At 36.5% G+C, this 21,618-nt stretch overlaps 2 protein-coding genes across 3 annotated transcripts in view; one reads left to right on the forward strand and one right to left on the reverse strand.

The window, feature by feature from the left end:
- LOC106167054 (ATP-dependent RNA helicase DDX55) overlaps positions 1-21,479 on the reverse strand; it is a 27,835-nt gene extending 6,356 nt beyond the window's left edge. For both annotated transcript variants that reach the window (XM_013545738.2, XM_013545736.2), the window contains exons 1-2: positions 21,312-21,479; positions 8,984-9,121 (exon numbers count right to left, since the gene is read on the reverse strand). In XM_013545738.2, coding sequence (XP_013401192.2) covers positions 8,984-9,121; positions 21,312-21,407 — 234 coding nt within the window. In that variant the 5' untranslated portion in view covers positions 21,408-21,479. The remainder of the gene's footprint in view (positions 1-8,983; positions 9,122-21,311) is intronic.
- Positions 1,384-6,985, forward strand: LOC106167055 (uncharacterized). Its single transcript, XM_013545739.2, has 5 exons — positions 1,384-2,244; positions 4,015-4,346; positions 4,710-5,136; positions 5,612-5,660; positions 5,911-6,985. Exons 1-5 carry the CDS (start codon positions 2,083-2,085, stop codon positions 6,168-6,170), a joined length of 1,230 nt encoding a protein of 409 aa, XP_013401193.2. The 5' UTR covers positions 1,384-2,082; the 3' UTR covers positions 6,171-6,985.
- Positions 21,480-21,618: the final 139 nt, after the last annotated feature.

Raw genomic sequence — 21,618 nt, forward strand, 5'->3', positions numbered from 1 at the left:
ATCATTTACTTCATAGTTAGTTTACTTCATAGTTAGTTAATTTATTTTGAAGGGGAAAAGACAGAAAAAAAAGAGGATTTTTCAATTTGGTAAGAAATACATTTTTATTTTTATGTTTAAAATGGGTTAGTATTTGTCTGATGAATAGTTTTAGCAAATTTCCTATTTGGTGAAAAAGAACTGGTATTGACAAGTTAACAAATTCAGCATGCTAAAATTAAATATAGACAACATGTGCTAAGATATGACAGCATTTTTCCATGTGTATGACTGATAATATCAAGTTACTAATCAGATTTTAAATACCTATTTCATAAAGGAAAAAACATAACAGGAAAAAAACATAACATATAATCCTATGTGACATCAGACATGTAAGTCATTATAAAATAATCTGGATGTCAGAAAATATCGATAGTGACAAAGAAAGATAAAGATGGAATTATTTGACAAGTCAACACTTTCATTTTGATAGTGACAAACACTCAATATGTGACTCATATATATTCAAGTATCTTACTGCAAGAATTAATTTGAATAAGGTATGAGTCATAAAATAGTTTACTGTTCCTATACTAGTACTCACTCAATTAGTTGTAAATACACCATATCTTTCAATGCCTATAAGGGCTTATGCTGCCACTTATGTATGTACTTCAATATTGTTGGATTTTATTTATTACTGTATGTACATGTATATATTATGGGGACAGCGCGCTGTGCCGAAGGTTCGCTGTGCCGAGGGTTCACTGTGCCGACAAAACCGGAAAATTGGTCTAAAATCGGCTAAGTTTTTCAGGAGCCCCAAAATCAAAGGTTCGCTATGCCGATGGTTCGCTGTGCCGAGGGTTCGCTGCGCCGAAAAAGTCGGCTACCCATCACCCATTGTGCTTGTTATGTAACGTGGCGAGCAGTGGCCTTTTTTGAAAATAAACGAGTTTTAAAAGTTCTCTTCTTCCATCCGTACCATTTGAATTTGTTAAAACTGCGCATTGAAGGTTTATCCTTATGGACATAAACATCTTAAATCGCTTTAAATAATCAGTTCTGTAAGTTAATTTATTAATTATTTTTGGCACTATGGGTGTCACCCACATTTAGGAAATTACTGACAAGAAAACATTCTCTAATTATTTTTGGCGAACTTGTAGTTATTGGGTGTGTGTAAAATTAACATCTTTTTAAAAACAATCGGCATAGCGAACCCTCGGTATAGCGAACCTTCGGCTCAGTGAACCCTCGGCATAACGAACCTTCGGCATAGCGAACCCTCGGCACAGCGAACCTTCGGCATAGCGAACCCTCGGCACAGTGAACCTTCGGCATAGCGAACCTTCGGCATAGCGAAGCGCACCCTATATTATATAAACCCTCACTGTGAACATAACATATAACAAAGACTAAATGTGGGATACACTGTTTTGTAGGTTTATCAACATGATATAAATGTAAAGGACAAATGTTATATTAATGACCTCATGATTGTTTATATTTCCATTTGGGATAGCACTGCCTAAACATAGTAAAAGCTTTTAGGGTGGTCATAACTTTCTGATGTGTGAATGAACTATTGGTACAACACCTTGGATCAATGCATGTTCTTTGGCATTTACAAATTAAATCAATATGCAAACATGGATTAGACTGAAACAATTTTTTGTAAACAAGGATAACTTGTGCATTCCATGGAGTTACGCTTATGATAACAGCAGCAGTTGTACAATGCAGGCCAACAAAGTGAAGACTGGGTTGATAATTACCCTTAGCTATACAGAACTACTTAGCATGACATCATCAGCACATTGCGCATTAGGGCCCGCGCATTATAACTAAGGAATTCCAAGCAGATAAAGACCATTGCCAACAGTTTAATATATCAAAGAAGGTCAAGAGCATTACAGGATACATTTATACTGCAGCTAACTGTTGTCAAGTCTAATCACATCATGGAGTTCACACTTGTAAAGCACATCTTGAGGGCTACATGATACAGAAGCAAGCATACAAAAACGTGCTATTGATTTTAGTTACTTTTTCCAAGAATATGACCTTGCCTCCATCTTGCAGAGGTTAGTATGGTAAATGAGAGAAATGGAAGGCTGTATCAATGTGGAAACATACCTTTGCTCTGTTGGTGTGCAACAATTTACATGTATTGGTGGGACATTTGAAGTAGACTTCAATAAGAGGCCACCTCAAAATAAAGAACTCGAGAAAAGACTACCACAGGAAGTAGTCATACAGGTACGTTGAAATACTTGCAGAATTTTATGAACATCATCTACATCATAGACAGGCTAATCTATTTTCTCAATAGAATGCATAATCATCAAGGTATGGACTTGTGTATTCAAAGAGCAAAAACGAAATTGTGCGCATTACTATTTCTATTTCCACAGCTATGGATTTTCTTTTATCTATCCAAGTACATAGATTATTTCAATGGAATAAATTTGTAAAACCCAGATAAAATTTGTAAACCATAACTGTCATAACTCTTCATATGAGATCATATGAGATCTATATTTCACAATAAAAACATTGTAAACAACTCATAGAAATATAATATATTCTGTTTTACCACAAAAACGGCAGTTAAAGCTATTATTCTGATATCTGAGCTGGTAATCGGACCATGTGACCACCACAGATGGCTATACCGTGTAATAATCTCTTAAGAGATTATTACAAAAAAAAAAAAAAAAAAAAAAAAAAAAAAAAAAAAAAAAAACCTGGGACTAACTTTGAATGTAGAAATGGATTCATTAACCATTGGTCAGTTTGGGAAAATTGTTGTTTACTCCAGGAAAATTCATTTTTTGGCCAAAACGAAGTTATTATCCCTTTAAATAGAATATCACAGAAAGCACTGACTGCAGCCAAGGCTGCTTAATTATTACTTTCCTTAATTACCTCATTAATGAACTAATAAACTCAATAATCATTATTATCAATTTATTAACAAATTAATTAGCTCAATTCTCATCATATTGGTAATTAAGTCATTGAAAATTTAACATATTTCTGACCTATCCTGAAAATATCATCAGAGACCCCCCATAACTTTTTGCATATTTTATTAAGCCTTTCCTGATTGGAAGGCCTGAAAAGGTCTGATGGGGGATCCTGGTGAGAAGGCCCAAAAAGGCCCCTGTAAATCAAGTTACTTTTAAATAGATCTTTCTACTAATCAACTTGAAATTTGGCAATATACAACAGTCATAGCAGACAACATGAAAGTAAAAAATGTGCTGGGTCCTTGCTGTTTTTTTTTTTTTTTTTTTATTAATGTGAAGATGGAAATTTGGAAGAATTTTTGCAGCATAAAGAATACTTCTATTTTCTTTTGCAAGTTATACTGGGAATTTCTTTTCTGAAAGATTATTATTTCTTCTGAATTTTTATGCATTATGTCTGCATTGATTATCACTGGAATTCCATGAAAATTCCATGAAAAAAAGTTAAAGGTAATAATTAAAATAAAGAAAAATAACGCAACATTGAGAAATACACTAGTAGTATGACAACTAAATGTTGATTTTTTAAAAAATATTTTTGGAATACACTTGTATTTATATGTTTTCTATCAACAATGAAATTTCCAAGCCATTACTATGAAAAATGTAGATGTTTTGGCTTTTTAGTAAAGCACCTTGTTATTAGTGCTGTTCTGCAGAATTAATAGGATTCCCCAGGTGATGACTTGACCAACTTTGTGTCCAAAAGGGTTAATGTTGCTTATGGTCAAAATGGATCACCTCCAAAGTCTAATTGTTTATTTACTTGGTCCTGACAGTTTCTGAAAATTTCATCAAAATTCCCCTAAAACCTTTCTATAATGTTGCCAAACAGACAAACAAAACCAAAAATGTAACCTCCTTTTCTACACCTTTTCTGGGATTGAAAACTGAAATTAACATATTCATCAGAATCTTGACTAGACACAAATAAGAATTATATCACTGCTAAAGGGCAGTATTACCAGTAAAAATATTTATTATTTTTTTTCCTTAGATATGTAGTCTTGCTACAAGCCAGAGACAAGATGTCTTTAAACACGGACAGTTCATTAGTGTCCAATGTCCAGAGAAAAGCTTAACACTAGACGATAGTGTAATCTATAGCTGGGAGCCAAGCTTCAGTGAACAATCCTCACTTCAGTGCTGTGTAGAGGACTCACTTTTAAGGATGGATTACAATGAAACTGAGGACAATAACATTTATATCCTGTATTCTGACTCTTCTGTTCCATGTGGAGAGAGCTGGCAGGATATAACAGCAGAAGCACGCTTCAGAGGGAACAGGGCAGCAGGAATCTTTAAATATAGAGCACAGAAGACAGGGGTGTAAGTTTCATTAGTATGAATTCTATCCAGGTAGTTTTTTAACAGAACAGCATAAAGTTACGCAATAACTTCTTAAATTGCACTGAATTGTACAGCATGTGTTCTTGGCAGCTTAAGCTTAATCAAAACAAGTTTTGGAAATATCCACCATAACAAGTCAAAGATTAAATATACATTAGAAACTGTAATAAATTATCCTTTTATTGCATTTATTACTAGAACTGTACTTATCATTTAACTTTTATTGCATTTAAATTATGAAAACTTCAGGAAATTTTCCATGTCACAAATGTAACTGGTCTAGGTACCAGTATGAATTACATGTGGTTATGTGATGCAATTTTCAATTTTACAACTTGCCAGGTATTGCATTGTACAAGCCACAGCGAGCATTGCCTTAAGTAGAATTCTTCAGACAATGAACCAAATCAGCAGCAATGTCGTTGATAAATATGTTACTGTGACAATAACACGCAAACCAGGACCAGAAAACAAAGCCATAGTGGACTGCCTTCAAGTGACAGATCCAAGATTAAAAAATTCATTATACAGAGATTCATTCAACCAGCTATTCATTGCCATGGCAGCAACATGCAGTTTGTGTCTGAATGTCCAAGCTCATGCTGGAAATGATACGTGTACATTGATCAACCCCAAACTGGATGCTGGGGGTGACAACAGACAGCCGCTTTGTCTGGGTGAACATGCCACAGAAGATAAACTGGTGTGGATTCACATCTTTCAAGATGATTACATGAAAAAATCAATTGCAAAACTTCTTCTTAAAAAGGTCAATATATCACTTACCTGACATAGATCAATTCAGACAGTGTGCATATTTCTATCAGATATCTTTTTGAAGTGTCAGCATGTACACAGTCAAAGTGCTACATAAGATCAGACCCTGTTCCTATACCTAGATCAATCTAGCAGGATAGACCCATCTCCAAGGGGTTTCTCGCTAAGTTGCATTCATCTTAAGTGGCTCTGATGTCTGGCATGCCTACTGAAGCCATTAGGAGGTGATTAACTTTCATTTAGCAGCTTCAGTAGGCATGTTTGACATCTAAGCCACTTAAGATGAATGCAATTTAATGATAAACCTATCGGAGATGGTCAATCCTGCTAGAGCGATCTAGGTATGGGAACAGGGTCTTAGTATGCAAATTTATCTCACATAACTCATTATCCCAACTTAGATAAAGCTCAACAAAATTTTACTTGTGACAGAGATATCAGCTCTTTAACTTCTTTTTTTTTTTCAGAGAGAGATTTGGAATTACCAACACCTTAAGATGCCTTCACTAAAATATAGTAAGTTCAAGTAGATTTCAATTTTACAGTTAAAAATGAAACAATTGGAAGCCAAAAAATTTGACATCTGTATATCTTAGATGTTTAAAGCAAACTCAAACAAAAGCAACAACATTTTCCTATGTATCCTACAATTTAAATGTCCTAATATTCAATTATTTGTTAAACATAAAAGTAGACCTTAAACATCTTAAAAATACAAAAAGAAATATTTCCTACACTGAAAGCAAGGTATATAATTCAATTTCAGAGTACAAGGGAATAAGAGTTAGAACTCAATCTTCATCAGAATTTAATACACATGCTGCAAAGCGTCATTTAAGCCATCAAGTTCAAGATTCCTTACAGCTGGAGCAATCTTTTTCAAAAGACTATAAGAGACAAGCTGGAAGCTTAGAATATGCTAGCTTTGAAGAATTCAATAAGAAAAGAGTAAACCGTGCCAGCAAAGACCGTTTGAACATTTTCTTGAAGTTAATTGAGAGACTACATTCAAAGAAAAAGAAATAGAAATACAAAAATATAGCATATTTTCACAGACACTTTGATTTTCACAGACACTTTGATTATTATAAAAATGTCATGATATGTTACAAACATTATGGTTACAGTGAATTGTAACTCACAGATTTTTGGGACTAAAAACGTTTGCTTAAATTCAGAGAATGCTATGAATGTATGGATCATTTCATCTCAAATCAGTTGGTGAAGATTCCTCATCCATCACAAGCAGATTTGTCTAATATTTCAAAGAACTGAAGTTCATTGTTTCTAGTGAGGAAAAGAAAAATTTTAAAGCTATTATTTTGGTAAAACATATCTTCTTGCACAAAACTTTCAATTTTAGTTGCTAGCATCTACATTTTGATACCGGACTATTAAAAAATACATCTGAACAATGCAGGTACGCCAAATATAGAATACCAAATAAGAAACCATACATTTTCCAGAGCTACTAGTTGAACTGACATAGAATGACCCAAATAGGCCTTTTAACATCATGACAATATTGGAAACCTGAATCATTCTTTACATAACAGAATATAGAATACAGATTAAAGGGATAACAACTGTTCGTTTTGACCAAAAAAATTGGATTTTCCTGAAGTAAATAACAATCTTCCCATACTTCCTAATGGTTAATGACTCAAAGTTAGTCCCTTCAAAGTTAGTCCCTGGTTTTTTTAAAGTTCTGTTTTTTGTTGTAATCTTTCAAGTGATTATTGCAGAGTTGTCATCTGTGGAGGTCATGTGGTTTGATGGCAAGCACAGATTCCAGATCAATTTATAACCTCTATTTTGGTGATAAAATAGAATTTATTACATTTCTATGAGTTGTTTCCAATGTATCTATTGTGAAATATGGGTCTCATATGAAGAGTTATTTTAAGTAACAATAATGGTCTCAGCAACCATACTCTCCACATCGAAACTGGGCGGCACACCAGGCCGAAAACTGAAAGGTGTGACAGAATCTGTCACCTGTGTACCCAAGGGAAAGTTGAATACCATTCCAATTCCCAATATACAAAACAGACCTAGATACCTTCTTTAGTAAAATCTCAATCCTAAAAGCTGATACAAGGTCACCAGAGAGTCAATTATGCAAAGTATTTAACAGTGTCAACAAAGAGAATTTAGTCTACCTCTTCAATTTTATAGAAAAATCATTTAAGAAAAGAAATGAAGTGAGTGCTCTCCTTGGTAACTCCTTGGCATATTCCTTGAAAAATGTCAGTGTATGGTCCCACTCTTCTGTTGTGAGAAGTGACTCGGCAGTGGGACTCGACATGGCGCATGGTCAAGGGTCACAATACTTATTAAAGTCTTATATCATTTTAACCTTAGCATATTCCTTGAAAAATGTCAGTGAAAATATAACTTACATAGAAAAATCATTCAAGAAAAGAAATGAAGTGATTGCTCTCCTTGGTAACTCTTAGCCACCCTGAGCTTCAGAGATAACTTGACACTAACCTCTTCACAATAGCCTATCTTCATCGTGTCAAGTTACCTCTGACCACATTCGATTGCCCCGCCGCCCGCCAATCAAATTTAAAGCCCGCACTCAATGACTCATTGAACGATCTAGCCAATGAGCCATTCAAATCCGGACCAATCAGAGATAAGGCTCAATATCAGGGACTTGCCATAACCTGTGGGCAGCACACAAAATACATCATCCCTCAGTAGATAATGATGCAGGGCCTCAAACTGCTCTGGTTTCAATTCCGATATACTCATATTTTGCAAAGAATCAAGAGATAACTTAACACATTATTTTACGTAGTCACTCGTAGAAGACGCCATGCTTTCTTTGTGTACGGTTATGCACTCGGCACCACTCGGATGTCTCCGCACTCGACAATAACTTTGTTGTTAGTATGGAGCTTGCGGAATCAGCTGAGGATTACCGATTGACGGTCAACCAATCAGCGTTTTCACCAAACTTTGGTGAAAAATTTTGAAACTTGGATTCGAATGGCTTATATAAACTAGGTCAAACTATTTTCGTCAGAGGTAACTTGACACGATGAAGATAGGCTATTGTGAAGAGGTTAGTGTCAAGTTATCTCTGAAGCTCAGGGTGCTCTTAGCAAATTCCTTGAAAAATGTCAGTGTATGGTCTCACTGTTCTGTTGTGAGAAGTGACTCGGCAGTGGGACTCAACATGGCGCATGTTCAAGGGTCACAATACTTATTAAAGTCTTACACCCCATTTCCATAGATTAGATCGACCTAACTCCTTGGGGGTTCACGCTAAATAGCTGTCAGCCGGGCGGACACAAAAGTTAATTACCCTCTTACTGCTTGTAGTAGGCGGGACGGACATTTAAGTCGGATTATCTGAAAGTAATCTAGTGAGACTCCCCACGGGGATAGATCGATCTAAAATCTATGGGAATAGAGCCTTATATCATTTTAACCTTGTTATTAACTTATCTATTAGTTTAAATATATGTAGTTCTCCCTTCCTTGTAAATTTGAAACACTTGTGTAACTTATGATTGTAGACATAATCTTCACGGTTTGTGTCTATGGTGAATCTATAATCACACTAAGAAGGTAAATCTCACTGCCTAGCTTGAATACTTTATTAGTAAACTAGTACATCTGTTCATTAAATAAAGATATATCCTTGTTCACTCACAACTGGCAATCCAATTATCAATTAGAGACTGGTAATGCACAATTGTATTGTTTTTTATATATTACATTGTACAAGGTCATAATTATTTATGTACCAGTGCATATCTATAAATTGAATTGAAGTGAATTCAATAATGACAAAAAATTGTACAGAGAAAGAAAATATAACTTACATCTTTCTTTCTTAATTTGACCTCCCTTCTATTTAGTATTTCCAGTATAGGGATGAGAAATGCTAAAGTCTTCCCTGATCCTGTCACTGCCTCCACAGCTACATCCTTATTACTCATAAACAGTGGAATACATGCCGCCTACAATAGGACAAAACATAATATGTATTAGTAATGGTAATAGATATATTCTAGCAATTTCGAGAGGTAAACTAGTCAGACAAATATTGGACAGGTTTCAAGATAAATAACACAGACAAACAAGGCAGCAAAGCTGTCAAATGTACAGACAAAAAACAAAAAATAAAGATACAAAATAGGTCATTTTGTCAATTTTGATGCAATAATAAATAATGCTTATAATAACACAGTCAGTTAACACTGATTTTTAAACATGCACAACAGGTAACATGGTCAATAACAGGAGCAGATCAAGAGATATTTTCTGACAGTATTCCAAAGTATCTTTGTTGATCCATCCTCCACTTTTGATGGTCTTCCAACAGAAAAAAATCTGACCGTCGTCTGAAAGACCCAGAAGACGGCCTCAATCCACCCCTGCAATAAGATTACAGTTTCTGGACTATGAGAGTTCAAATTCATATAATGAAAATCCCAATATTTGAAAAATGTTGACAGTGCACAAAATAATATTACATAATGTTTAAAGACATAAAAACCTATGCAACTGCTTATGTGGAAATACAGAAAATCTGAAGAGCTTCAGTTGAAAATGGGAGTTGAAAATGCCAGTGTTTAGAAAAAAAAAATTAAAAAGAAAACACACACACAAAAAAATTCCAATAAAGCTGCTATTCAAACTTTTAATCTTGCTGTATTAACATGATATGAATAACCCCAACGTGTTTGAGGATAATAAGGCACTGTTATTCATCTATAGCATTAATGTTGGCATTACACAATTTTTTTTTCTTTCGTAAACTTATTTGCAATATTAAACAACATTTACCTGCATAATTATCACCAATTTCTGATTATGTGACACAGTTAAGAGAGCTTAACCTATAGAAAATGGGTCATTTTGTCAATTTTGATGCAATAATAAATAATGCTTATAATAGCACTGTCAATCAACACTGAATTTTAATCATGCACAACAGGTAACATGCTCAATAACAGGAGCAGATCCAGAGGTATTTTCTGACAGTATTCCAAACTATATTTGTTGATCCATCCTACACTTTTGATGGTCTTCCAACAGAAAAAAATTGATACCAGTCAATGTAAACTTTAAAATCTGACCGTCATCTGAAAGACCCAGAAGACGGCCTCAATCCACCCCTGCAATAAGATTATAGTTTCTGGACCATGAGAGTTCAAATTCACATAATGAAAATCCCAATATTTGAAAAATGTTGACAGTGCATAAAATAATGTTACATATTGTTTAAAGACATAAAAACCTATGCAACTGCTTATGTGGAAATACAGAAAATCTGAAGAGCTTCAGGTGGATGGGAATTGAAAATGCCAGTGTTTAGAAAAAAATTAAAAAGAAAACACAAATAAAAAAAAAAAAATTCCAATAAAGCTGCTATTCAAACTTTAAATCTTGCTGTATTAACATGATATGAATAATCCCAATGTGTTTGAGGATAATAAGGCACTGTTATTCATCTATAGCATTAATGTTGGCATTGCACAAATTTTTTTTCTTTTGTAAACTTATTTGCAATATTAAACAACATTTACCTGCATAATTATCACCAATTCCTAATTATGTGACACAGTTAAGAGAGCTTAACCTATAGGACTTGAATGGGAAATCTCAATGTGTGTTTTATGTAATCTTATTTAATGGGCACTTGAAAATCAATTAGGCAAGTAATTTTATAGCTCTGAATTTAGCTAGTGATTATCCTAAGGGACAATTACCACCATCCATAACAGTAGCCCCATATAGCACTCCACAGAGCTGCATTGCTTCCAAAACAGAAAACAATCACACTGATTTCCAACACAAGCTACACTTCAGTCCTATGAAACTTTTCAGTAAGTTAGAATATCATAAGTAAAATGGTTTTTCCTTAATGGTCATCCCAGCAGCGATGTCCAAAAAAGTTTTTTTTTCATCTTTTATGCAATTTAACATAATGCTTAACAGCACAATGGCCATCAATTTTTAATAATAAAGAAAATGTATCATAGCTATTCAAAAGATGTGACTAGCAATGGTATTCAAGCCAATGGAAGTTCAAAGACTAAGTCACACCTTGAAAATGTCCATATGTGAAAATTTTAATTGTAAAAAAATTGCAAAAAACTATATAATTTCCAAGAAATTACATAATGCTTAACAGCATAATGACCATCAATTTTTAATAATAAAATAAAAGTATCATGGATATTCAGAAAATTTGATATAGAAAGGTCTTCAGGGCCATGGAAGTTCAGAGTCACAGCTTCAAAATGCCAAAATGTACACAAGAGATAACTGTACTGAAATGAATTTCTTTCCACTTTCAACACTTTTTTTACATATATCAAAATAATCAATTTACTGTCCTTTTTAAATGATCAACTAAGAAAGTTGTTGATATAGGAAAAATATCAATAGAACAATTTTAAATGTCCAATTTGTTCCATTCTGAGATTCTGAACATGGTGAATGATTGAATCTGACAAACTGTAAAGATATGAGTTTATTTCCATTTTTGACACTTTATTACAAAATGCACAATAAAAGGTTTACCATCATTTTTATATAATCAACTAACAATATTGTTAAGATGCAGAAAATGTCAAAAGAACACCTTTACATTACTAATTAGTTCACAAATGAGATTGTTAACATGCCTAAGAATTAAATCCGAGGAAAAAGGACTTATATACAAAAAAAGGCACAATTTCACCAAAACTGAACCGATCAAGCTTATTTTCGAACCCCATCTGTATTTTAGTAAATCTGATCACCCCTATGAATTTCAAGACAATTGGCCAATTGATTTTCCTTGAAATGTGTTATCGGTGTTGCACATATGCTGAAATAGTGAAAAAACAGCATAACTTCCATAAAAATGGCCCGATCAGACTGATTTTCGAACTTGACCTGCGTATTATGAATTTTCATCATTACAGTAACTTATAAGCCAAAAATTAAAACGATTTTTCGCTTATCATGTTATCGGTGTTGCATTTATGCTGAAAAAAATGAAAAAATAGCATAACTTCCACAAACATGGCCCGATCATGCTGATTTTCGAACTTGGCCTGCATATTCAGAATATTCATCAGTTCTGTAAGTTTCAAGCCAAAAGGTAAAACGGTTTTTCACTTATCGTGTTATCGGTGTTGCATTAATGCTGAAAAAAATGAAAAAATAGCATAACTTTCACAAATATGGCCCGATCATGCTGATTTTCGAACTTGACCTGCGTATTATGAATATTCATCAGTTTTGTAAGTTTAAAGCCAAAAAGTAAAATGGTTTTCCACTTATCGTGTTATCGGTGCTGCATATATGCTGAAAAAAGTGAAAAAAACAGCATAACTTCCCTACAAGTGACCCCATCATGCTGATTTTCGAACTTGACCTGCGTATTATAAATATTTATCAATTCTGTAAGTTTCAAGCTGAAATGAAAAACAGTTTTCCACTTATCGTGTTATCGGTAAAAGTGCACGGCGACGGCGACGACGGCGACGACAGACACAGGTGATGGCTATATGTACAGACACATCTGTGTCTGTACATAAAAACTGTCATGAAATTAAACAACAACTCCCAGTGCTGGCTTAGAAAAGTTTATTGGTTACTGCATGACTCCCAGTGCTGGCTCAGAAAAGTTTATTGGTTACTGCATGACTCCCAGTGCTGGCTTAGTAAAGTTTATTGGTTACTGCATGACTCCCAGTGCTGGCTTAGTAAAGTTTATTGGTTACTGCATGACTACCCTAGGACTAACATAATAAACTACAACCAATAACAATACTTCAAACTTTATGAAGTACTGAAGGGCGGTGTTATGATAATTAGGCCAACAGTGAAAACTAAGACTGCATTCACAATGATTTGTGAATGCGATCTAAAATTCCCAACAGTGGGATAGAATTGTAATTGTAAATTCAATTTTTTAACAAGAAAAAAAGCAATTTTCTTTTACGAAGATATAAATCATTGTTCCACCCATTCCTGTACTTCAACTAAATGTTTTATATATATATATATATATATATATATATATATATATATATATATATATATATATATATATATATATATATATATATATATATATATATATATATATATATATATATATTTTTTTTTTTTTTAAATTAAGGCCCAGGATTGTAGCCAGCAATTTCAAAGGAGAGTTCTTTTTCTGAAAAAGTGGACCTTTTACTATGAAACCGTCATGTACCTTAATAAAATTTTACCCAGAAGGGACCTTTTCCCAGCAAAAAAAGTGGGGTTCCTACAACCCACCCCTGAACCACCCCTGGCTATAGGCCTGTAAGCTTTTTAGTTCTTTATATTTTCTGTAATATTTACAATGAAAGTCACCTGCCTAACATTTTCAATACACTTACTGCATAGGATTAAGAATTATTATCCATGTTTTCACTTCATAACACAAGAAAATGATGCAGTGTTTTGTTTCATGGCCTTGTGTTGTGTATAACATCTAGCTGATTCTATTTCTGGTTTGAAGTTTGTAGAGATCTCCGTTTTTCTGCCACCAGTGTACGGTTCTCTTACTTCGCTGCCACCAACAAAACAAGGTCTCTGTTTTGTAAACTTTATTTCTACGAATAACTCTCAACACAAATGTACATGTTTCTGTATCTTTTACTAAACACTGTCTCTATTCTTGCTGTACTGCTGTACTTCTAATTTAAACAACTGCAACTCAGCTACAATAAACTAACTGGAACTATATTGTGAAACTGACTCAAACTAAGTTGTGAAACTAAGTCTGACACTATACTCTCACTGAGTACTGCCACTATACTCTACAGTAACTCTAACTGAACTCTAACTGGCCAACACTGCGTAGAGCAGCTGTATTTATAGGTTTCAAAAGTGGACGACCTTGAATGGTTCACTGCTACTCTGACTGGCAGCCAGAGGAAAAGTGGACGGCCTTGAATGGTTGACCGCCAACCCCTCTACTGGACACCACAATCCCCTCTTTAGTAAACTGATACCACTTACAAGCCATTCCAACTTAAGGTTCAAAGTTCAACACACACAAGAATGTAAACAAAAGGCTACAGCTTACTGCAGCAACTTTACCATGAATTTTAAGGCTATGTAAAATCGTTACACTCTTCCCCCCTAGGTCTGATCCCACCGGGGATCTGCCCAACTACTAAATCAGTTAAAACTAAAAATATTCTGAAACATTTAAGCAGTTAAAAATTCAGTCACTTCATAAAGTTCATTCAATAGTTCAGTGTCACTTGGATTAATAAAATTACTCTAAAGTTCCACATTGATAATCATTAAAGTCATTTAAATTCTCAGTCTGATTCATAATAATGTTCACTTTAAAGTTCATAGTCTGTTACAGTCAATCAGCAAATCTCTTAGGAGGTCTTCTTTTCCTTTGTGGTCTTCCCTCATTTCTCAAATTACTGTCAGGTTGGTTCTTGGGTACTTGCACTTGTTTAGATTGGCCACTCTGCTTCATCCTGTGTTTGATGGCACTTTCTTCATGTTTCAGTGGACTACCTTCTATATAATTGCCTTTATGTAAACATTTCTGCAAATTGGACACCCAATCTGGAACTTGGTCACTTAAAAATGGCTTAAGACGGTCATGGTGCACGATCTTCATTTTACACTTAGGTTTGCCTTTCACTGCAAACAACAAATCACTGTGCTTTTTGACAACAACAAAAGGTCCTTGCCATTTATCACGTTTCAGCTTTGGGCTCAGTCCCACTGTTCTAGTGCTATCTAGTAAGTACACCAAGTCACCAACTTTATAGTTGTTTTGCGAAATACGGGTGTCGTGGTCTCTTTTCTGCCTTTGAAAGTCCTTTTTCAAATGCAATCTCACTATTTCATAAATTCTAGTAATTTTCTCTTGCAACATTTTTACATACTCTGAAGGAGACGTCACGGATCGGTCTTCTGGTGGTTTTCCAAAGATCAGTTCTGTAGCTGTGTGAACTTCTCTGCCTAACATAAGCAAATTAGGGGAATAACCAGTGCTTTCATGTTTACAGCACCTGTATGCTGCAGTCAATAAAGGCAAATGAATGTCCCAATCCCGTTGGTCTTCTGACACATAAGCTGATATCATGTCACATAACACAATATTGAATCTCTCCACCATTCCATTTCCTGAGGGATGATAGCTGGATGTTCGGGTTTTATTTATTTCTAATACTTGACATACTTGTTTAAATAACTGTGACTCATAGTTGCTACCTTGGTCTGAATGGAGATCAAGGGGTAGGCCAAATCTAGAGAAAAACTCTGTCACTAGTTTCTGTGCTACAGTTTTAGCTGATATGTCAGGGATGGCATAGCACTCCACCCATTTGGAAAACTGGTCCATTGCTAAAAGAATATATTTATTGCCTCTTTCACTGACTGGAAAAGGTCCTAAGATGTCTGTTGCCACTCTGTCCATGGGAGCGCCTACAGCATATCTTAGCAAAGGAGCCTTGGGTCTTGACCGTGGTCTTTTTCTCCCACCACAAATAGCACATCTTCTTATGTAATCTCTCACACTTTCTTTCATCTTGTACCAGTAGAAGTGTCTTTTCAACTTGCTCACTGTTTTCTTGACACCGAGGTGACCCGACGTGACTTTGTCATGTACGCCCTTCATCACCTCATTCCTCATCTCTTTCGGAACCAATATCTGTAAAAAGGAACCTGTCTTATCTAACGTTTCCCATCTTTTATATAAAATGCCCTCCTGCAGCACAAGTTGGTCCCAAAGCAACCATAACTGTCGTACTGCAGGACTTTCTGCGGCCACTTTATCTCTTTCTGGTCTCTGTGATGACTGTTCCTTCCAGTCCAGCACAGTCTTCAACTCAGGGTCTTTACACTGCAAATTAAACAATTCATTCACAGTGTAACTGCCCAGCCACTCGGCTGGAAGTCTATCTCTGTCACTCTCAGATTCACTGAGATCTGTATCTTCATCACCATGAGAAAAATCTTGATCCTTGAATGTCAAGTTTTCTCTAGGCAGCACTTCCTTTTTCTTGGAAACTCTCATCCTTCGAAGAGAAAGTGCTCTAACTTCCTTAAAGATACACTTGAATTTCATGGTCACCCAGCTCAGGATTGCAAAGAACAATGTCAGTAGGGTGTAAAGGCCTGTCAATAAAACTGAACAAGCTGCTGTATACACACGTTTTACTGGACATTTTCCTCGGTTTCCTGATGCTTGACCACTGCCACAGACTCCGTTGTCTGATTTTAGTTCTTTCTTTCGGTTCTCTGTCACTCGTCTGGTTACTAAAGGGACGACTTCTTCTTCCAGATATCTGGACCATTGTTCATGTTTCTTCTTACACTGTACGCAACCCTCGCATGGCAATTTGCTTAAAATGGACTCCCCATCATAGCATGTACACTCATCTGGGTCGCATGGAAATCTCGATATTGCATCTGCGTTACCGTGTCTGGCCCCTGCTCGGTGTTCTATTTTAAAATCATACTGTGATAGCACTTCCAGCCATCTGGCCATCTGATCATTGGGCTCCTTAAAGGACATAACCCATCGGAGGGCACTGTGATCGCTTCGTACCAAAAACTGTCTACCCAATAAATGGTGTCTGAATTGTTGAACAAAGGTAACAACGGCAAGCAGTTCTTTTCTAGTCACGCAGTAGCGGCGTTGAGTTTTCGTCAATGACTTACTTGCATACGCGACTGGTTTCTCTATTTCTTTCTGGGTCTTCTCACACCACTGTAACTGAGATAAAACGGCACCAATGCCCGTGGCTGAAGCATCAGTGTCGAGAATATACAATCCTTCGTCTCTCGGATACGCCATTACCTCATTACCTGTAAGGGCACTTTTGAGGTCCTCAAATGCTGTCTGACAAGAGTCCGTCCAAGTAAACGCCTGGCCGGCCTGGAGCAGGTGATTAATCGGAGCAGCTCTTGTTGAAAATCCTTTAATAAATCTACGATAATATGAGCACAGTCCTAGAAAACTACGTACATCAGTCAGATTCCTGGGAACTGGCCATTTCTTTATACACTCTACCTTCTCAGAATCTGGTTTAACGCCATCTTGTGTCACTACATGTCCCAAAAACTGAACTTCAGTTTGAAACAACCTGCATATGCTTGGCTTCAGTTTTAGCCCTGCTTTTCCAAGACGATTAAAAACCTCGTCAAGTCTCTTATAGTGTTCTTCAAACGATTTACCAAACACAATAATGTCATCAAGGTAAATCAACACTGTCTGCCACTGCAAACCACGTAAAATCAGTTCCATACACCGTTCGAAGGTTGAAGGAGAATTAGAAAGACCAAAAGGCATAACATTATATTCGAATAACCCATTTCTTGTCACAAATGCAGTCTTTGGCTTATCTTCTTCTGCTACCTCGATTTGATAATACCCGCTCTGGCAATCAGCTATTGAGAAGAAAATTGAACCACCAAGAGAGTCTAAACAGTCATTTATTCGAGGAAGAGGGTAAGCATCTTTCACTGTTACATCATTTAAGCGTCTATAGTCAACACAGGGTCCTGTTGTTCCATCCTTTTTCTTGACATAAACTAGTGGAGCTGACCAAGGTGAGGTGGACTCTCTAATAACACCATTTTGGAGCTGTTCCTGAATTATTTTCTCTCCTTCTCCAGCAAACGCTCTAGGAGGTCTTCTGGGCTGCTGTTTTATGGGTCTTGCATCACCAGTGACGATCTTATGCTTCACGACAGATGTGTGACCCATGTCACTGGAAGACTTGGCAAAAACATCACTGTGCTTCTGCAGGAGTTTCTTTAATTCACATCTTTCAAAGTCAGTCAAATTCTCACCTGACTGTTTATAGAGGTCAGCCAGGTACTCAGGCAAGTCTAGGCTATGAAGGGTTAAGTCTGACTTTTGTTTACCAGGGGTTAAGTCTGCTCGTAAGGTGGGCACAGAAAGGCTATCTTCAAGTTTATCACCAATCACATGGTCTACTTCATGTAAATGAGCAACGCAGGTGTCTTTCAAAAGTGAAATGTCTTCATTAGAAGGGTTAAGGAGTCTCACAGGTATTTTATTGTCTCTTCTGAAAGGATCAACTAGCACATGTCCGATCAGAAAATCACTTGACTTCTCTGGAATTGCCTCTACCAGTCCCAATCCTGATTTTATTTTGCTAGAATCAACTGTCCCTTCTATGATCAACTCACTGTTTGCAGGAATAATAACATCATTAGTCACTGTCACTCTAAAGGCATGCTTTGGTTCCCTCTCAACCAAACAGGGCACTCTCTTCCCATTAAGTTTCAGTCCGTTCACACCCAGCGAAAAATCATGATGGCACAGGAAGTCCATTCCTAACAAACCATCATCCTTTATTTTTGCTACAAGCATGTCCCAAGTAAACACTTCTTCGCCAGACTGAAAACTTATTTCTACATGGCCTTCAATTTCAATGTTTCTACTGTCTGCAACCTGCAACTGCAATTTTCTATGAGTCTTTTTCAGTTCAGGTCTAAAATCATGGGGAATTTGTTCATAAATGTGAGATGATATAATTGTTTTTGACGCACCAGTGTCTACAATAAAGTTCACTTCTTGGCCCTGAATCTTCACTGGCCAAGAAACACTAGCATTTCTACAACTGACGGTTTCAATGTCACTGTCAACAGGTGGTTTTAGGGGTTCATTCTGGCCGGCTGGAATGCCCCTTCTCAGTTTCCCTGGTTGTTTACATGCTGAGCCTCTTTCACAGGTGCCTTGCATTCTCTTGCCAGATGCCCATATCTATGGCACTTGAAACACTCTATGTTGTTTTTCCAATTTTCTGACTTGGGTGATGGAGGACTTTTCGTGTCTTTTGCTTTCTCTTTCAATATCAAATCTTTTATTTCATCTAACTTCTTGTCAAACTTCTTTTCAAGCTGGTGTAGCTGACTTTCTGTTACAACAGCCTCAGGATTTGCTGCCCTAACACTTGGTCTTTTCACTGCCTCTTCTCTTAGACTGTTATACATTTCAAGGGCCTCCCTTGCTTCGTCTAGATTTTTGGGCGTTTTCATGCCCACTGCCACGGCGGCTTGATGGTCTGGCAACCCTTTTATGAAATGGCGCAATGCAATTGTCTCACGGGTGGTGCAGTCAGCCGTCGGGTAACCTTTTAACACCAACTTTCTAATATCGGAGATGTACTCTGGCAGTTTCTCTCTTGAACTAAGCTTTCTATTCTCTAGCTCTGATAGATAGGAGCTTGTAGTACGCTTTTCTTGAAATCGGTTTTGCAATGCCCTCTGTAACAGAGGGTAGGAATTTACCACTTCTGCTGACAACTGCACAAAGGCGAAATCAGCAGCCTCACCACGCAGACTGTTACATAATCTAAACAGTTTCTCAGACTCACTCCATTCACAAGTCTGGCTTAGTGCTTTGAATGGTTCAATGAAACCCTCCCAGGATTCTTTTCCACTAAAGAGAGTCTGTCTGGGCAAAGGTATTTCAAAGTTACTACGGCCGTTAATTCTGTGAAAGGGGGTAAGTGTAGGGGTTATTGTTTCTGATATGGGTTCATTCTGGGCTCTGTGTTCTATTTCTGTCTCTTTCTGTCGCTCTAGGGCTCTGACTCTCTGTTCTGCAGCCTCAGCACGTGCCTCTAGGATGTCAGCATTCTCTTTTGCTTTTCTAATTAATCTTTCTTTCTCTGCCTCTGCTTCTTCTACAGCATTTTGTAATCTGTGAGTAGAATTTTCTTTTTCAGCTTCAAGAGCTCTGCAGGCTTCTTCTAATTGTTCCTCCAGGTTTCTCACTTCCTCCTGGTCAGATCTGTTGTCCTTTTTAGGAGGCATTTTGAATTTGTTGACTTTTCTTTGATTTCTTGAGTTTTCTCCTGGCGTGTTAAAGTCTGTATCCCAGCGCTTGCCACCAGTGTAAAGGTCTCCGCTTTTCTGCCACCAGTGTACGGTTCTCTTACTTCGCTGCCACCAACAAAACAAGGTCTCTGTTTTGTAAACTTTATTTCTACGAATAACTCTCAACACAAATGTACATGTTTCTGTATCTTTTACTAAACACTGTCTCTATTCTTGCTGTACTGCTGTACTTCTAATTTAAACAACTGCAACTCAGCTACAATAAACTAACTGGAACTATATTGTGAAACTGACTCAAACTAAGTTGTGAAACTAAGTCTGACACTATACTCTCACTGAGTACTGCCACTATACTCTACAGTAACTCTAACTGAACTCTAACTGGCCAACACTGCGTAGAGCAGCTGTATTTATAGGTTTCAAAAGTGGACGACCTTGAATGGTTCACTGCTACTCTGACTGGCAGCCAGAGGAAAAGTGGACGGCCTTGAATGGTTGACCGCCAACCCCTCTACTGGACACCACAATCCCCTCTTTAGTAAACTGATACCACTTACAAGCCATTCCAACTTAAGGTTCAAAGTTCAACACACACAAGAATGTAAACAAAAGGCTACAGCTTACTGCAGCAACTTTACCATGAATTTTAAGGCTATGTAAAATCGTTACAAGTTGCAAGAAACTATGGCTTGGATTTTGCAAGGATCCATGGCTCAGAAGAAAATAATGACAAAAGTTTGAAGGGTACATGTATTTTTTCATTTTTAATGTCTGAACTGGGCAAGATATGAACTTTTTAAGGGTAATAATGTGACTTTGGGGCATTTGCGAACATGGGAAGGGTACTTATAATTGCATGAATGCCAAAATCAGCAAATTAATTAGAGGCACATCAACCACTGCTGCAAAATCAAGAACACATTTCACTGACCGATTTGTAGCCCCATCAAGGTACCGGGTATGTTAGCATGAAAATTCATTCGTTAGCACTCCTATTGACGATAGGAGTGCTAACACATGAATTTTCGTGGTACGGGTATGTATACTAGTACTGTATTGGCAGAGCCAAATTCTTACTGTAGTAGAAAATAATTTCTACCGTGGAATATTTGCCGAGGGGCGAAACCTCCCAAAAATAAAATTTAAAAAATAAAAACTGCAGTTAAAAATGTTCTGGACAGTAATGAATACCAGTATCTGCCAGACTAAAATTAAAATTATCTTGAAATATGTCCAACATGTCGCTGTCCAAAATGGGTCCCGCGACGGTATTGCAACATAGTACAGATATAATTGTGATATTTCTGTTAATAGAGGAATTACCTGAACTGGAGTCATACGTTTGAATTTTAACTTTTTCAGCACATTAGTGATAAATTTGCTCAAAGTTACACTCAGATTATCCCAGACTCCCTCCATGCCTTCGCAGTCTGCAATCAAGATGAGCTTCTATTGCAGTTCAAGCATGTGTGGTGCCATCTAGTGATAATAATAAACTGCCTGGCGGATGGATATAAAGAAACTTTCAAGTTAGTTGCACTATTTTCATCGCATTTTACCACGAATTGTGGCAATTATAAATCCATTGTAAAGATAGCCATTTCAAAGGCCCAACTGGTGTACTTGAAAA

This window comes from Lingula anatina, chromosome 1 (assembly GCF_051362555.1).
Source record: "Lingula anatina isolate TDL-2025a chromosome 1, LinAna3.0, whole genome shotgun sequence".
In the NCBI taxonomy this organism is placed as follows: Eukaryota; Metazoa; Brachiopoda; class Lingulata; order Lingulida; family Lingulidae; genus Lingula; species Lingula anatina.

What these genes read in the sequence shown, in the direction of transcription:
- LOC106167055 (XM_013545739.2), top strand. Translation starts at nt 2,083, where the DNA reads ATGAGAGAAATGGAAGGCTGTATCAATGTGGAAACATACCTTTGCTCT. An exon ending in CACAGGAAGTAGTCATACAG is followed by an intron (nt 2,245 to 4,014) that starts GTACGTTGAAAT and finishes TTTTTTCCTTAG; the next exon opens with ATATGTAGTCTTGCTACAAG. An exon ending in CAAAACTTCTTCTTAAAAAG is followed by an intron (nt 5,137 to 5,611) that starts GTCAATATATCA and finishes TTTTTTTTTCAG; the next exon opens with AGAGAGATTTGGAATTACCA.